The sequence below is a fragment of the Rutilus rutilus genome, assembly GCF_951802725.1.
Source record: "Rutilus rutilus genome assembly, chromosome: 14".
Lineage (NCBI taxonomy): Eukaryota > Metazoa > Chordata > Actinopteri > Cypriniformes > Leuciscidae > Rutilus > Rutilus rutilus.
Genome location: NC_140219.1, coordinates 17665025 through 17680716, shown reverse-complemented (window position 1 = coordinate 17680716; position 15692 = coordinate 17665025). Strand labels below are relative to the sequence as shown.

The window sequence follows — 15692 nt, the reverse complement described above, 5'->3', positions numbered from 1 at the left end:
AATGCATCCTTGCTGAATTAATGCACTGGCTTCTATGGGCTGAAGCCCAGGGGCCTACACTGGGGAGGGGCCTACTGGCTGCACGAAAATAATACTTTTTTCATAATTATTTTTATATATGGGAGATTACAGAAGTGACAACTACATTCTATAACCGAACTCACATCCGTAAATTTTCAGAAATCACAACCGCATTTTCGGCTAAGCCCTGCTTTGTGAATGGAACCGGACTGTTTTCTAAACAAAAAATAAGTCTACCAAGAGTGATGTTCACTAAAAAATTGGATTGGAAGAAAAGTTTCTAAAGTTATGCCAGATGAATTTATACATACTTGAGCACAAATTGAAATGTTTATATTGACTAATGGCCTTGTGACATTTGTATTCGGGGTAGTCCAGGGGCCTCTGGTTATCTGAAGGCGCCCGTGTTGCTGAATAAAAGTATTAATTTGTTTAAAAAAATTATAATAATCTTACTGACCCTAACTATTTGAACAGTAGTATAACATTTAATGTGTTTTCAAACCAGCACAAGTTTAAACCAGTAAATCACAAAAATGATCTGAAGACATACCATAATAGTGGTAACAATATATGTGCGGTTCTGAAGTCCGGAAGTCTCATTACTGCCTGGCATGTAGGCCGCCGTGCTCACAAATTTCTCATCCTCATTCCAGTAACCCACCTGAGAAAAGATCAAATCAGGGACAGGAACTTGAGCATCATCAGAAACCTTTCTGAGATTTCCCACAGGAGACACTACATCAAATACAGTGCTCATTTATTAGGCCAGAGTGGATTTCTGAAACAATAACCATACAGGAGTCTGTGAATGTTTCGTTTAAACTATAAGAGTAGAAATCCATCTGAGAAATGTGAAACAGTCTGTCACATCGAGAGGCTTCCTAATCCTTTTCCTGATATTTAAGTACTTACTTTTTTCGGTCCCGTCGGCCTGAGCTCCATCACACTGACAGTGTAGTTTGTCCTTCGTCCCTTCTCGTTAAACTGAATGTGTCCTGTTAAGCCTTCAATCCGAACCTGAGTAAAAAACACAGAGAAGATGACTTTCGTTCTTTGTTTCGTTCTTTCTTTCTCTTTCTTTCTTTCTCTTTCTTTCTCTCTTTCTCAAGTACTCCTCCCCAGGAGGGTGTACATCTCTCACAGCGCCTCTTCTGTGTGTACAGTACAGAATGTCTCCCAGGCCGAATGATGGAGTTAATTGACCGAGTTGAACATCAATCTCCCTAGCCTCCCAGCAGATGGACCAAATTGCCTCAGTCCAGCACACATCAGACTCTCAGCAGACACAGCCGTGGGCAACTGTGTGACAGAGCCTACCTCTGCAAGAAGAATGCTAGACACTGAGTTTACTACATTGCTTAGACCTCCTCACACTTATAATTAAGTTAAGTGAACTCAAAAAACGAATGATACGGCTGGAAGAAAATACCAATTTGTTTATGGCTTCTCAAAGAGAGGGCATTTCTAAAAAAGATTTCCAATAAGTCTCATTTGGTTTGTGCTAACAAATTCTGCTCAACCTTGTCAGCCAAATTCTATGCTCTGCGCTTAAATATTCATACGCTGCCCAAAGCGAAGAGACAAACATCTGCCTAAGGGTAACGCAACAAAGCCAGGTGTTCTTTCCCTCTCTTTGTAAATATAACTTGTCATGTGCTGTTAGGACCAGCATAAATGTTTATCGCCAACAGGCTTTATTATCTGCAGTGTCACATTTGATTGTGATGGTCTCGTTGGTGAATCAATGTGAACTTTATGAGACAAAATAAAGATGTAATTTGCTTATTGGGGTTTCATTTTGTGCACTCAGAATAGATTAGAACCAGTGTCAGTCTTGCAGATTGAACGTTTATGTTTGTGAACAATGTGTTCATTCAAAAGTATATCTGTGTGCAGTCCCAACAGGGCAAGATACCTGCTGAAGTGCTCTCTGAATATCGATGCCCTGGCCCCAAGGTGCTGGTGGGTTGGCCAGACACTCTCCAGCGTTTCCACGCCGAGATATATCTATCCTCTGCCTGCGGAGGTTCTGGAAGGCTGTGGACATGACTTTGACCCCATCATATGTGAGAGCTCCAGTGTACTGCATAAAAGAAGTACATTTAATGTATTTAGTTTTATTTAATGTACATACACATTATATATTTAATATATATAATGCATATAAACCTAATTACATGTTTTTTTTTGTTGTACTTCTTATGTATCAGGTTTGAATTCATTCTTTACATGGTGAAATGTACCTTCAGTCCTCGCTTGGGAACTTTGGCATCTTTGTTTTCAAAGTCCAACCACTGCTGCACTGTTCTACTAATATTAGGGTTTGCGTAGTTCACCAGCTGGAAGCCTGTTACATTCGCCTCACCCTTCTTAAACTCTGTCAGGTCGATGTCCAGAAATCCCTACAGGAGAACAGAAAACATGTTAGCGTGACATACTGTGATTTCAGTTATAGTAGAGCAGAAGGTTTCCATAGTCAATAAGAAGATAAGAATCCAATTTAAACCAAATGCCAATCATTAAAGGCAAGTAATTGACTCAATTGAAAAGGGAAACCAATCTGAGATAAAATATGATGACGAATCCCTTGCAATTGTTAAAAAAAATAATTCCAACGTAAGACCTCGACAAGAAATGCAGGTTGAATTCGCAGTAGAGGGAGTCATTTCCACAATAATGGTCAAGTGTAGCGAGAGAGCATGAGGCCGGGCCTGTGGAGTGCTGTCAAATGTAATTCAGGGTTTAAAATTATAATGGAAAGAATGGCTGGGTCAATCACTTAATGAAAAAGGCTAATCCCTCTCATCCACTGAGGCTGGTTATCCAAGAAAGCTCGGTTGTTATCCGATGTGGTGCTGGAAAATGCAGGAGCTGTGAATAGGAATTTGAAGTAAAAAAAAAAAAAGAACAGTGGCACACCATGAGAGTTTTCTGGAGGTTTGTCTTTAATCCCAATAGCTCTATTCAGTAATTCAAGGACTTTTCTCACAATCCTATCAGCTGAGGCAAGCTGCCCCAGAGCAGCCCACACACTCTCCGTACCAGAGATCATCCCGAACTGAATCTAACCTGAAGTATTACAAGGAATGTTTCATTTCATGAAGCTGACTATTTACTCCTATAAGCTCAAATATAAATGTTTGTGTACTAAAGATCAGTTTGTGTTCAGCTCACCAACAAAATACGTTGGTGTGTGTCTCACACACAGTTTTGAGTGTAATAGCCCTTGTCAGGCTGTAAGTGTGTTGATCTTTGATCTTTTATCCCTTAACACGCTTGGTCCCCCAGGAGCAGTAACATGTCCCTGTGTACCCAGGGAACATCTGCTCCGTAGGACAACGAACAAGACTGACTACGCTTCTAACATGACCTCACGCTTGTGTCTTACCTCAAATACCCTCACACACAAATAAACTACTGTTCAGAATCAAAGACTGAATAGTATACTTGGCAGACCGTGCAATGTGTTTATTTTTATTTTATGTCAGACTATTTGATATGCAGCAAATCTTTAGGACATTTGTTACATCTGATAGTGTCTCTAGGCAATCAAACATATCACGTTCTGACATCCTCACTGACAGGCAAAAATGAAATGGCACCTCAGGGAAGTCCCATATGCCAATGTTGGCCCATATTGGTTGCCCATTAATTTAAATATGCAGAAGGAGAGGCTGTCAACCTAAATATTATGGTGCCACACACCCCTAAAAAATTGTCCCTTCGCTAGGAAAAATATTAAGCAAAAATATAAAGGCAACTATAAACTAATGTTAAAAAGTCTAGGGTCAGTTTTTTATTTAGCAGAAATTAATACTTTTAATCAACATTAATGTATCATATTTCCCAAGGGCTTCTAAAAAAAAAAAAAAGCATAACAATTTTTTAACCAAACTTTTTTTTTATGAAAACATCGAAAAAACCTTACTAACCCCAAGCGTTTGAATGCTAGTGTATGTTTTCATTTATAAAGAAAGACCCATTTATATATAAAAAAAAAAAAAAAAAAACCTGACCAATGTAAATGTCTCCCTACTGGAACCTACCATTCCACAGGGACAACTGTTCCTGTAACATCAAATCAATTCTTGGAGTGAAGTGCTATCACACGGCTGGCCTCAGGGCTGAAGCGTCACACAACCTCGTTTCACAGCCTCATCACTCTCTGCGGTGAGAGTGAACAAGGCAATCAGAGATACACAGGCTGCCTGCATCACTGCACATACCGTATGCCATGCTGTTACTGAGCGCACAACTGGGACGCATGTCATCACAAGCTCTCAAGTATGAAACATGGCACGTTCTTCCCTCAATCAACATGACTACAGTCTTTGAAGGCAATCAAGAGCTCATTCACCAAACAAATTTATAATAAATTAAAGGAGAAAACAAAGTCAAGCAGTTTGCAGAATGAAACTTTCACTGATTTCAAAAAAGCGAAACTCTCGACACTTCAGAAACTCTCATTTCTGAAAGATAAATGTTTCAAATTTCTTATTTAGATAGGTTATATATTTTTAATCATTCACTACTTTAAAGGGACACCAGGCAAGTCTGAGTGTTTTTTCTCTACGAAGCTCCCCCTAGCGTCTGGTAGTAAATGCTTTCAAACACACTGTCGTAAAAACGAACTGTTGTCCCTCCCCCCTCGCCACGAGCAACCCAGCTGATCAGCTGTCAACAGCTGAGCAGAGGAACCGGCTATTTCAAAACCAGTTATGTCTACCGAGGCAAGTAAAGCAATATTTTCTTCACAACTGATGGCGAGTTTTTTTTTTTTTTTTTATTGTGTTATCATGCATACTAGTATTTTTACCAGGAACGAACGATATGAACGAGGCTAACTAAAGTTACTGCTTTCGTGTTTTGTTTTTTTGGGAGAGTGGACATGAGCATAAAAATATATATATATATATATATATATATATATATATCGGAGGATAATATTTGTCTAAAGTTATATTAGCAAGGCCTAAAAGTTAATCTGGTATAATGACGGTTTACCTTTGCTTGTCTAAGAAAACATCAGAACGTTTATTCTAGCTCGATCATGATATGTGCAACATGTTTATTGCCTATTATCCGACGCGTTGACTTAGTGACATAAAATAAAAGTGTAGGCAATCGCAAAAGCAAGAATGCGAGGTCTGCATCTGACTTGGAGCCTTCTCTGTCTTTCAGCTCTCGCCATTCTGAAAAAGCTTGACCAATATTGATACGTGTGCGAGCCCTCGCTCGGTCTGAAGCTCTTTTCCTTTTTTTTTATTCTTCTGTCAAGGGTTTTCGCTGCTCTGCCATTATCAACAATCTCTAGCCGAATTTCTTTAGACTGCCTCTGTGCTGGGGATGCTTGCCGTATACTGATCCTGCTTCGCGCGATGTTTGAGACTTTGTGAGACTTTGCGAGACTGAAGGACGCGGGTAGGATACACCGAACTTGCAAGCGGGATATTCTTCCTACAGGCAGTATTTGCGGGTGAGAGAGTCTTCATTCGCCCTGTAATGAGTCATTTAACCATATACCGACTTACGAAGATGATTTATTAACACGAAAAAGTTGCCTGGTGTCCCTTTAACTTTATAACCACTAGCTCATTGGTCCAACTGTAGCCCAATACTCGCAACAACTATATTGAAGCAGTGTTGTTATTGTTAACTAAAATAATTACAAATAATTTTGGGTAATTAATAAATAAGATTAAGAACATCAACGAAAATTAGAAATGTTCGACAGCTAAATGAAATAAGTTTAAGTTGAAATTAAAGTTTAAATGCAAGTTGAATTAAGTTGAATGATTTAGCAGGAGTTAGTAGGCCTAATCTTAATAGTGATGTTTGCCTTGAATTGAATCTGCCTGGTTAGACACCACGCAAGGGACTCTATGAGTCTATAACCAATCGAGAGATGGAGGAGAAATGGGGCCAGGAGTCATTACTGATTACAACAGCAAGTTGCTTTCTGAAGGGCTGCCACTGCTCTCTCATGATTGGCTGCATCTCTCTGTGTTTTTTTTTTTCTTTCTTTCTTTTTTTTCGTTCAGCTGCACGTCTTTTGGCATTCCTTCACATGTCAACTATCTGCTCTCATAGCAACAGTGACATCCTGTTTCCTGGAACAGGGCACCACTGATGATATCCTTCAGTTGTATGTGACTATTATAATTGATTACAGGTTTTTGACAGATTTCGTTCATTTTTGCCAGTCTTGTTCTCTTGGCTCAGCGTAATTATTCTCAATTTCAGGCGTAGGCGGTCCTCCCACTCTAGAACTACAGAGAGGGCTGTTGCACATCTGATCCTACACAAACCAAGTGAATGATCTAAGGAATGCAAGATTCTGGGTAAAGACACCTGTATTCTCATTACAGGTTCTCAAATCACATCAGTCAAGCACAAGACTTGAAAATTGCAGCCAAAATGTGAGATAAGGTGGACGTGCCTCCTATGAAAACCTGCACAGTCTCTGTCTGTGTTACACCATTAGGATATTTCCACAACACTGGAAAACTAAAGAGGAAGCTCCTCTTTTTCCTCTTTTGTTTAATTGATCATTAGAGTCATCTGTACGTAAATATGTCTAGGGGCATCCTCCCCCAGGAGAATTTTTGGCAACACTTTACAATAACAGGGCATGAATAATCATGTACTAATACCTGAATTAATAGTTACTTCAACATGAACTCATGATTAGTTGTAATTAAATCAGAAGAGATGATCGGTTCACGGATCACGTCACGCACAACCTTCGGGTTACCAGTCTGACTCGGCCATGACTGTTGACTAGTGTGCTTGCAATTTCACCCCGTGGTCATATTTTGCTAATGTGACCACACATTAACAGTCAAATACTGTGAAAAATAATATTTTACCGTGGTGCTAAAGATGGAAAGGTCATGGAGGAAATGCTGGTACAGTACAGTGAACCTCCTAACTTTTTTATTATGAAAATATTGATCTTAAAAAATAACAGGAGCCACGCATGCATCCTCTAAAATATCAATCTTTTTAAGAATGAATATCTGGATTTTTAAAATGATGATTGATTTTAACTCAATTCGATATTTCCCCATTCTCTCCTCTCGGATGTACTTGTAGCAGGTGTTCTTATCTCTCGACTGAGTGAATGGAGTTGTATCTTTTTCCGCTTGGCGTCCCTGTAAATGTGGTGCAGTGAGTTGGTGATGTTACTATAGAAACTAGCCTTTACCCAAAAGGCTTGGACACAGAGGGGAAGCTTACACGGGCATCCACTCAGATACAAACGTCCATGTATGCGCGCGCACACACACACACACACACACACACACACACACACACACAGTGTAAATAGAATTGAGCTCCCCGTCGTAGGACACTGGGAGTAATTTGCTCACTTCTTAAAATTTGGCCATTATGGAAATCGCAGGCAGTGGCAAATCTTTCTTTATTGCTTTGCAACCTTTATCGTTTATCATTTACAATTACATCTAACAAAACGTCCGGACCAGTTTAATTTAAAATCCTCAGCAGTGTGCCATCCAGGAGCACACCACAGCATATTAATGCTGCGATTATCATCATTTCTGTTTAAATCAATTTAGCCCTCCGTTCTCATACGTTGAGCGCACATACAGACAAAGACTGCAGAAATCACTTGTAGTTTTTCATATTCACAGAGCAGTTCTCCAGGCAACGTTTATATAACATCTCATTTGTTAGTCATAGTGAGCATCTTCTTACGATTGGTCAGTAGTGAAAATATGCAAATCACTTGTAATATCAAGAGTCCAGTGGCATTTGAAAGCCTTATGCTGAGGTTTAGTCATGAGATCTCTCATAGTGCTGAAATGAGTGCCGTGTTTTTTTTTGTTTTTTTTTTGCTTACCAGGTTTGCTAGGATGTAGTGATAACTCTTCACGTTTTTCCCCAGCTCGATGATCTGAAATGGACCAACAAATAAGATGAAAAGTTACAGCGGTCAGTATTCATTTTGGAGAACACAGCACTATATAAAGCCTTATTTATGACAGTAAACCCACAAATATTAATAAATCACACGGTAATATAATATTTGCTGTCACATAACTGCAAAAAACGTATTGTATTTTTTGTTTTTCACTGCATTCATCAATTGAATCAGTAGTCAATGAGCATGTGTTAAACTATATTATTGCCCAGCTCTGATTTGCTAAATCCGACAATAATGCATTAAGATATTAAGATAGTATAAACAGTGACATTGTGATTTTCTATGAAGCTGCTTTGAAACATTATCTATTGTGAAAAGCGCTATATAAATAAATTTTACTTTACTATAATTATTATAATATTTATTATTACTATTTGAACCAAATCAATAATAATAATAATATTTAGTGTTCCTTTACCCCAAACAGTATACACCAAAGTCATGGTTAATAAATAATAATGATTATTATCATCTATAACAACAACAACACCAATAATAATAATAACTATATTTATTTATTTTTACTTCAAAGAGTACACACCAAAGTTATAGTTTCGATTCCTAGTAGCAAACACATGAATTGATAAAATGTGTAATGTGAGTCACTTTGAATGCAATGTAAGTCACTTTGATGAAAGTGTCTGCAAAATGCATAAACATTTAAATAATAACAACAACAACAGCAGCACATTTCATCTCCATGATATGACAACAATCCTGAGCTTTCATCTTTACACTGAGTTCAGGGTATTTCAGAATCAAGATGGCTATGATTTTAAAGTAACAAAGAGGAGAGGAATGAAGATTTGTGATGTTCGTTTTTGTGTGTGTGTGTGTGTGTGTGTGTGGCTATAGAGATAACAAAGCTTCTGCAGGCATGAAGAGTACAACAGTGGTGAAAAACAATGAGTCATACTCTGACGGGGGAGGAACACATTAGCAGCGCTCTCAGTTCTGTTTGGTACACACTGACCGAGGGTCACAGCTTTAACCTGTGTGGATGTACGTGAGTGCGTAGTGTGCAGTGTCAAGGGGTATCAAAGACTTTGACACCATCAAACTGTTAAGTTGTTCTATGGCTATAATTAAAGAAAATCCTCTGCATATACTCGGGATGTACGGGACTAATGGGGTACTCAGAAATAACAATGAGCGATCGTAAAGAACAATTCTGTGACCAAATTGTATGTATGTGAGTAGATGTTTGCTCTTACACACTTTTCTGTAAAATGAAGTTGTGAAAGCTGACTTTAGCTAGTGGCCATGACAGACAGTAGCGTTAGTTATTAATGGTGACCCCAGTAAGATTTCATCCGGCAGGCCAGCCCAGGGCGTCGTCTTGTGTGTTTCAGTGCTGTGATCAAAATTAAAGGGAGAGTTCATCCTAAAATGTAAAACTCACCATCACATTGTTCCAAACATGTATGACTTTTCTTCTGTGAAACATAAAAGAAGATTTTTGAGAAATGTCTCAGTGGTTTTTGTCCATGCAATTGAAGTCAAAAGTAACCAAATCTTAAAAATGATCTTCTTTTATGTCCTGCAGAAGAAAAAGTCATTTAGATTTGGAATTAAAGGAGGGTGAGTAAATGATGACAGAATTTACATTTTTGGGTGATCTTTTTCTTTAATGCAGAACACAGGAATGAAAGAGAAGCCTCAAAAACTAAAATTTGTTTTGTGACTTTTAGTCCATGTCTGTAAGGATCCGGTTACATTAGCAAAAATTCTGCAAAATTTTGTGGGCAAAAAAGGTTCACTGTCTATTGTCAATAGTGTTCCTATTGAAACTACTGGATTTTGCTTGCAAAACTTTGCTGAGGAATTGTAAATGTGACTGCACCTTAAAGGACAAGTTCGGTATTTTACACTTAAAGCCCTGTTTACAGATCGTTTCTGATGAAATAGAACGGTTAAGATTAAAATTTGGACACATGCTGCTGTCCCGAGAATTTTAGGTTTCTTTCGCTTTCCCCCCCACCTACAGAATGGCAGCCTATGGGCACTGGAACAATCCTTCCTAAAACGCATTAAACTTTCGTTTACAAAGACGTGAAACTCACCGAGTGGTCAGGGGTGTTCACTGATATGCTCACACAAAAATCGCTGCAAAAGATGCTTTCCAACAGGTGTTTTACCATTCGGTGTAAAACTGTGGACCTATTTTTCCAAACGCCTCACACCCGTAGATTCTTCCGTTGAGAGCTTGAATAATAGACACTCCAGTCCAGTTTCCGGCGGCGGAGTAATACCGTACCTCACAGCACATCCAAAACAAGTCAATGGAGTTGGACAAAAACTACGATAAAACCTGTTGGAAAGCATCTTTTGCAGCGATTTTTGTGTGAGCATATCAGTGAACACCCCTGACCACTCGGTGAGTTTCACGTCTTTGTAAACGAAAGTTTAATGCGTTTTAGGAAGGATTGTTCCAGTGCCCATAGGCAGCCATTCTGTAGGTGGGGGGGAAAGCGAAAGAAACCTAAAATTCTCGGGACAGCAGCATGTGTCCAAATTTTAATCTTAACCGTTCTATTTCATCAGAAACGATCTGTAAACAGGGCTTTAAGTGTAAAATACCGAACTTGTCCTTTAAGCTTGAGGCAATCTATATGATAACATGCTCCAAAAAGTTGACAAAAAACCTGTAGCAGAGGGAAATGCTGGAAAGTGGACCAAAATAATGATGATTTCATCTCCTACTAAAGGGGTAAACTGTGTTTGCCAAACTACTGGGGTCTTAAAAATAGGGAATATTTATATCTAAAAAGCTCCATGCAACATACTGCATGCTAAGAGAGTGATGAAAAACATGTACAGAGAGTTTTTCCTCAGTTAAACCGTCTGGCCCCCGGTGTTAGTGAAAGAAATCAAAGTGGGGGAAAATTACACCAATGTTGTTTTACGGTATGATTGGTGGATGCGTGGTGATGGATGATTGCTTTCAGACAGGAAAAAATTTGTCTAGACATGCTGTGGAAATTGCCACCAAATGATGCAACAGCCTTAACTGTGGCCACTGTGCTATCAATAACAGAACATAGCCTGTCGAGGGTCTTCTGTTTGAGTCATGAAATAGAGAAAAGAAGAAAAAGGGAAGAAAAGACACGCTCTCATTAATTACAGTAACAGGGCGCTTCCTCCTCCTCCAGGCAGTGGGGAGAGCTGATAGAGAAAGTGACGCGTCACTATGGCTCCGCTGCCAACCCCAAATGTCAGCCCAGTGTTATTTATCTGCTCCGTCCTTGGCGCTCTATGAGAGAGAGAGCATCTTGGGGCCTGTTGCACAGGCCACTCCATCTGATAAGAGTGGTCACAGGCTTCATCCAAGTACTCAAGCTCAGAATTGCATTTTAAGTTGAGTCATCTGAGCCTGCAAATGATTACTGTTATATATTCATAATGGCACGGTTATTAGCACCATTACAGATGACTAACTGTTTGACTTGGTTAAAAGACATATTGTAGTCTTAGTACATTTAAAACAAAGAACATGCTCCATTTGCATCGAAAGTGAATCCCAAATTCATTTGGAGGATCTGTCAACATGTATGACTGTAATAAGACTGGTGAGAGCCAATTACCTTCTTCAGGATGGAGGTGAGTCTCTCCAGCTCACAGTCGAGGATGATCTGGCCCTCCTTTCTTTTGTCCAGGTCCTGGAACACTTTGAGGAAGGATGCTTCTGTCATTGTCTCCACGTTCACGGAGGTCACTAGCCAGTTATGCTCTGCTGCTGTGTCCAGAACCTTCTGCAGAACTGCCAGTCCTTGAATAAAAATGGGAAATATTAGGTTAGCAGAACTCAAAAAAGTTGAGTTACATCAATTTTAAGGTAATAAACTCCACAGTTCATTTACTAGAACTTTAGATTTTAATTTTGCATTTCACAAGCAATCTAACTGCACTTAAACTAACAATTTTGGAGGAAGATGGGACACTTAATGTGACAAGTTGTGTGAAATGTACTGTGTAAATAATGACATGTGATAGTATGCCTAAGCTAATTCATTATAAAAATTCAATCTAAAGCAGCTCGAGAGCTGTATAGTATCGACACTCTGTTATCTCCAGCAACTAATCATCTAACCATCTGAATGCCACTTTATTAGCTGTAATTTCTGAAAAAACCTGCCAGGAAGATACAGACCAGTGGAGAGTGAAAGCCACACTGTTCACAGACAGGAAATTGGGTTCGATTAGTGAAGACATTGATCTTGGCATAGGATTGCATGTGCATGTGGGAAACCCCCATAGGACCAATCAGCTTTCTCCTCAGACACCAACAGAAATCTCTCTAGATCAAAAACAATGTGCTTAGTAGCCATTAGAGCCAACAATATCAACTTTTTGGATCAGCCTTCAAACCAAGAACATGGTTATGATGCCTTTAAAATGTTGCCTGTGGAAGCAGCTCACTAGGTTTTGGAACAGAGTGATGGTGTCTACACATACTGTAACACGAGCTGCATCTCTCACATAAGAACTGAGCAGTTCTGAAGGATCATATGATGCCATGACGTGATGACAGTTGAAAGCACAATCATACATGATTGCTCTTATTATGCTGTTGCTGAGAGCAGCTTTTGCTCCTTGTGTTCTCAGTACTTCAGCACCATGGCCAGCTCCTCCAAACTCATCAAAACCTCTCCAAACACTCAACTGCACACTTTCACAGCCATCTATGCTTTTTGCTGTGCGAGTATCACACAACAAGCCCAAGTTCATCCAGTAATCCAGTATCCAGTTTTTTTTTAAATCCTTCTCAAAAACTGACTATGAAAGTCTATGACTGCCTGTAAATTGTGGCAAGCTTAACAAAGAGACATAAATACAGTAACTCCCCTGTGAGCATTTATATGGGAAATTGTTTATGAAATGTTTAATGGACTTTGGGTGCTGTTCAAAACATAAAACAAATTTAAGTAAAAAAACAAATAAAGAAAAAGCATGTACTTGAATTTTATAGCCTTTGTTTAACGCAACACCACCCAGCTGTTGTATGAGCTGCAATTAAAAGGAGAGCAACAAGGATGCTCACATTATAATTTATGGAACCAATGGATCCCGCAGCAGCGATAACAGGTATAAATATTTCATTTATGGGGTGGGATGGACCACGAAATAAATTACAGGAAACTGTGACTGTTCCAGAAGAATCATTCTGTGCACTAGACTACAATAGGGACTACACACTTAAACGATTTAAAGTTAAAGGATTAGTTCACCCCAAAATCAAAAGTCAGTCATCGCTTGTTTACCATTTTACCTCAACATCATATGACTTTATTTTAATTGTGGGACACTAAAAGGATACATTTTGGTCAATTACTGTGCTGAAAAATAAATAAATAAATATATATATATATATATATATATATATATATATATATACACACACACACACACAATATATATAATTATTAACTGTGATTAAATTAAATTAAATTAAATTTGGTCACTCTTTTTCATGCAATTACAATGAATAAGGACTGTAGCTTTCAAGCTTAAAAGGAAGCAAACACACCATAAAAGTATCATAAAAGGAGTCTATATGAGCCCTTTTCAATAAGAACTTGACATCCTTCATAACTAGGAAGTGTTATCCAGTTTGTGAATTAATTATTTTGAGTCAGATCTTTTCAATAAATAAATTCAATGATCTTGTTAAGTTCGCCTGCCCATTCAGTCTTAATTGCTGTCCTCGAAGGAGGCTCGGACCAGAGGCTTGGCTCGAGCTCCGAGCTAGACTCTCCTCTAACAGCACTGCGCAGAGGAAGAATAAGAGAAATAGAGGAGGGATGGTGCAGTGACTGCTGATGATTGACAGGACTGAATGTTTAGGCTCCTCCCAAACCTACATTTGGAACTTCATTTCATTCATGAATCAAACTGTTTCAGTTCTTGAGCTCACAATCATAATGATTCAGTAGCAGCGATTAACAGGCACCAGAGGGGAAGATTATCAGTGAACAATGATTTAAATTTCAGTCTGTTTCTCACACAAAGCTATCATGTGGCTTCAGCGGATTTGAAATATAGTGCATAAGTCATGCTAACTATACAGTTACGATATTTAAATGGAGCATTTGTGTCCTTTTTGTAGCTGGAATGGGGACTAAATGCATAGAAAAAGCAACAAGTGCAATTCTTCAGAATATTACAGGAAAAACTGATTTGAGAAAACTTATTTAAACAGTCCAACTAGACAACAGCAAATCATATTTACAGTGAAGTTTGAAAAACAAGTCAATAATAGTTGGATTCCCAAGTAAAGAAAGCACATATTGACGGCAGGCGCGAGAAATATTGACTCCCTCCTCTGCTTGGTCCGCCTCTGTTTTGAGCACTTGCCCTTTGACCCCTCTGCATCTGAGTGCAGGTCTGCATCTCAGTGCTTCTTCCTGTTTGACTCAGTGTGAGTACAGCTGGACCACTTTAAGACTGCAGGGTGATTTGACATTAAGGAGCTCACACTCCCAGCAGGCTGAACAAATGGCTCACGATGCACACAGAGAACAGGGCCAGCGGGGGAAGACGTCTCTCCTTAGCCTCACTCTCACTCATCTGGGGTGGTGTGACGCCAATGGAGTACTACGCCAACATGCAAAACAGCACACGGCAGCGGGGTCGGTTTTATACGCATAGGAAGCTTACAGCGTGACTCGGTTCACATACGGGCTACATACACTCTCACACGTATGTCTTTAAAAGGCTTAAAATAACCCCGTAGACAGTGCAGCGCTGTATCTAGGCAACAAGAGGCTGGTGATATGGATTCCTGCAGTTTGGTTCCTCTCAGTCACAAAGTTAATGATCCCACAATCTTAACCCAGAGCCCTCAGCACTTCAACAAGATAAAACCATCACTGAGACACCTGTGGTGTGAATACAGGCAGGCTTCAAACCTATTGTGTGCGTACAGCGATGACAGAACTCACAGCGACAAAGCAAAAAGGTGAGCTGGAAAGAAGAGGGCTGGCGGTGAGAGCATTATGGGTAACTACATTTCTTAAAAAAGACTAATGCAGATCACGCCATGCTCCCATCATGGTCGGCTGAGCTGAATGTCTGTGACAGATGGTGACACATTATAGGGACACTGCAGCCGATTGGCTAGGGGGGGACGGGGGGAAAGCACACCTGGTGCTGACAGGTGTGTCAGATTTTACCTGTTCGTGGAGCAGCACCGGATGCCCATGACTTTTCTAGAGCAGATCTGGGAATTTCAGGTATTTATTTTGAAGTGAGAAGAGACGGGGTGGGATGGGATGGTAGGTGGAAAAAGGTCCAAAATTAACACTCGTCATGCACCAAATGCAAGTAAAATTTCCAAACATGTATGCATTTCTTTCTTCTATGGAACACAAAAAATATTTGAAGAATGCATTGACTAACTTTATGGACAAAAAAAATCAAGGAAAACAAAAAAGGCCTTTAGGCCTTTATGGAGAAAACAGCTAAATAATTTCCAAAAGGACAAAAATGCATTTTAAAATAAAAATAAAACAAAATATAATTTCATGGCTTGTAAGAAATATTTATTGTTTGGTCAATTTTCTCAATTCATCGCCCCTGGCATGTGTGGTAGAAGAGTTAATTTTGGACCCTTCTTGGGATAACAATGAAACCATGTGCAGAGGTGCTTTGGAATTGGGATTTTCTTTCCTCAGCCTTCAGCTGGATATATTTTACTCTGGCACAATGGTTTCATTCTGGC

At 39.3% G+C, this 15692-nt stretch overlaps 1 protein-coding gene across 4 annotated transcripts in view; it reads right to left on the bottom strand.

Moving 5' to 3' along the window:
• gria1a (glutamate receptor, ionotropic, AMPA 1a) overlaps positions 1 to 15692 on the bottom strand; it is a 73271-nt gene that overhangs the window by 33455 nt on the left and 24124 nt on the right. For all 4 annotated transcript variants that reach the window (XR_014629807.1, XR_014629808.1, XM_084430304.1 and 1 more), the window contains exons 4-9: positions 11557 to 11741; positions 7889 to 7942; positions 2268 to 2426; positions 1940 to 2107; positions 937 to 1041; positions 575 to 685 (exon numbers count right to left, since the gene is read on the bottom strand). Coding sequence is in view for 2 of the 4 variants with exons in the window: in XM_084430304.1 (XP_084286430.1) it covers positions 575 to 685; positions 937 to 1041; positions 1940 to 2107; positions 2268 to 2426; positions 7889 to 7942; positions 11557 to 11741 (782 nt within the window). In the remaining 2 variants the exon portion in view is untranslated. The remainder of the gene's footprint in view (positions 1 to 574; positions 686 to 936; positions 1042 to 1939; positions 2108 to 2267; positions 2427 to 7888; positions 7943 to 11556; positions 11742 to 15692) is intronic.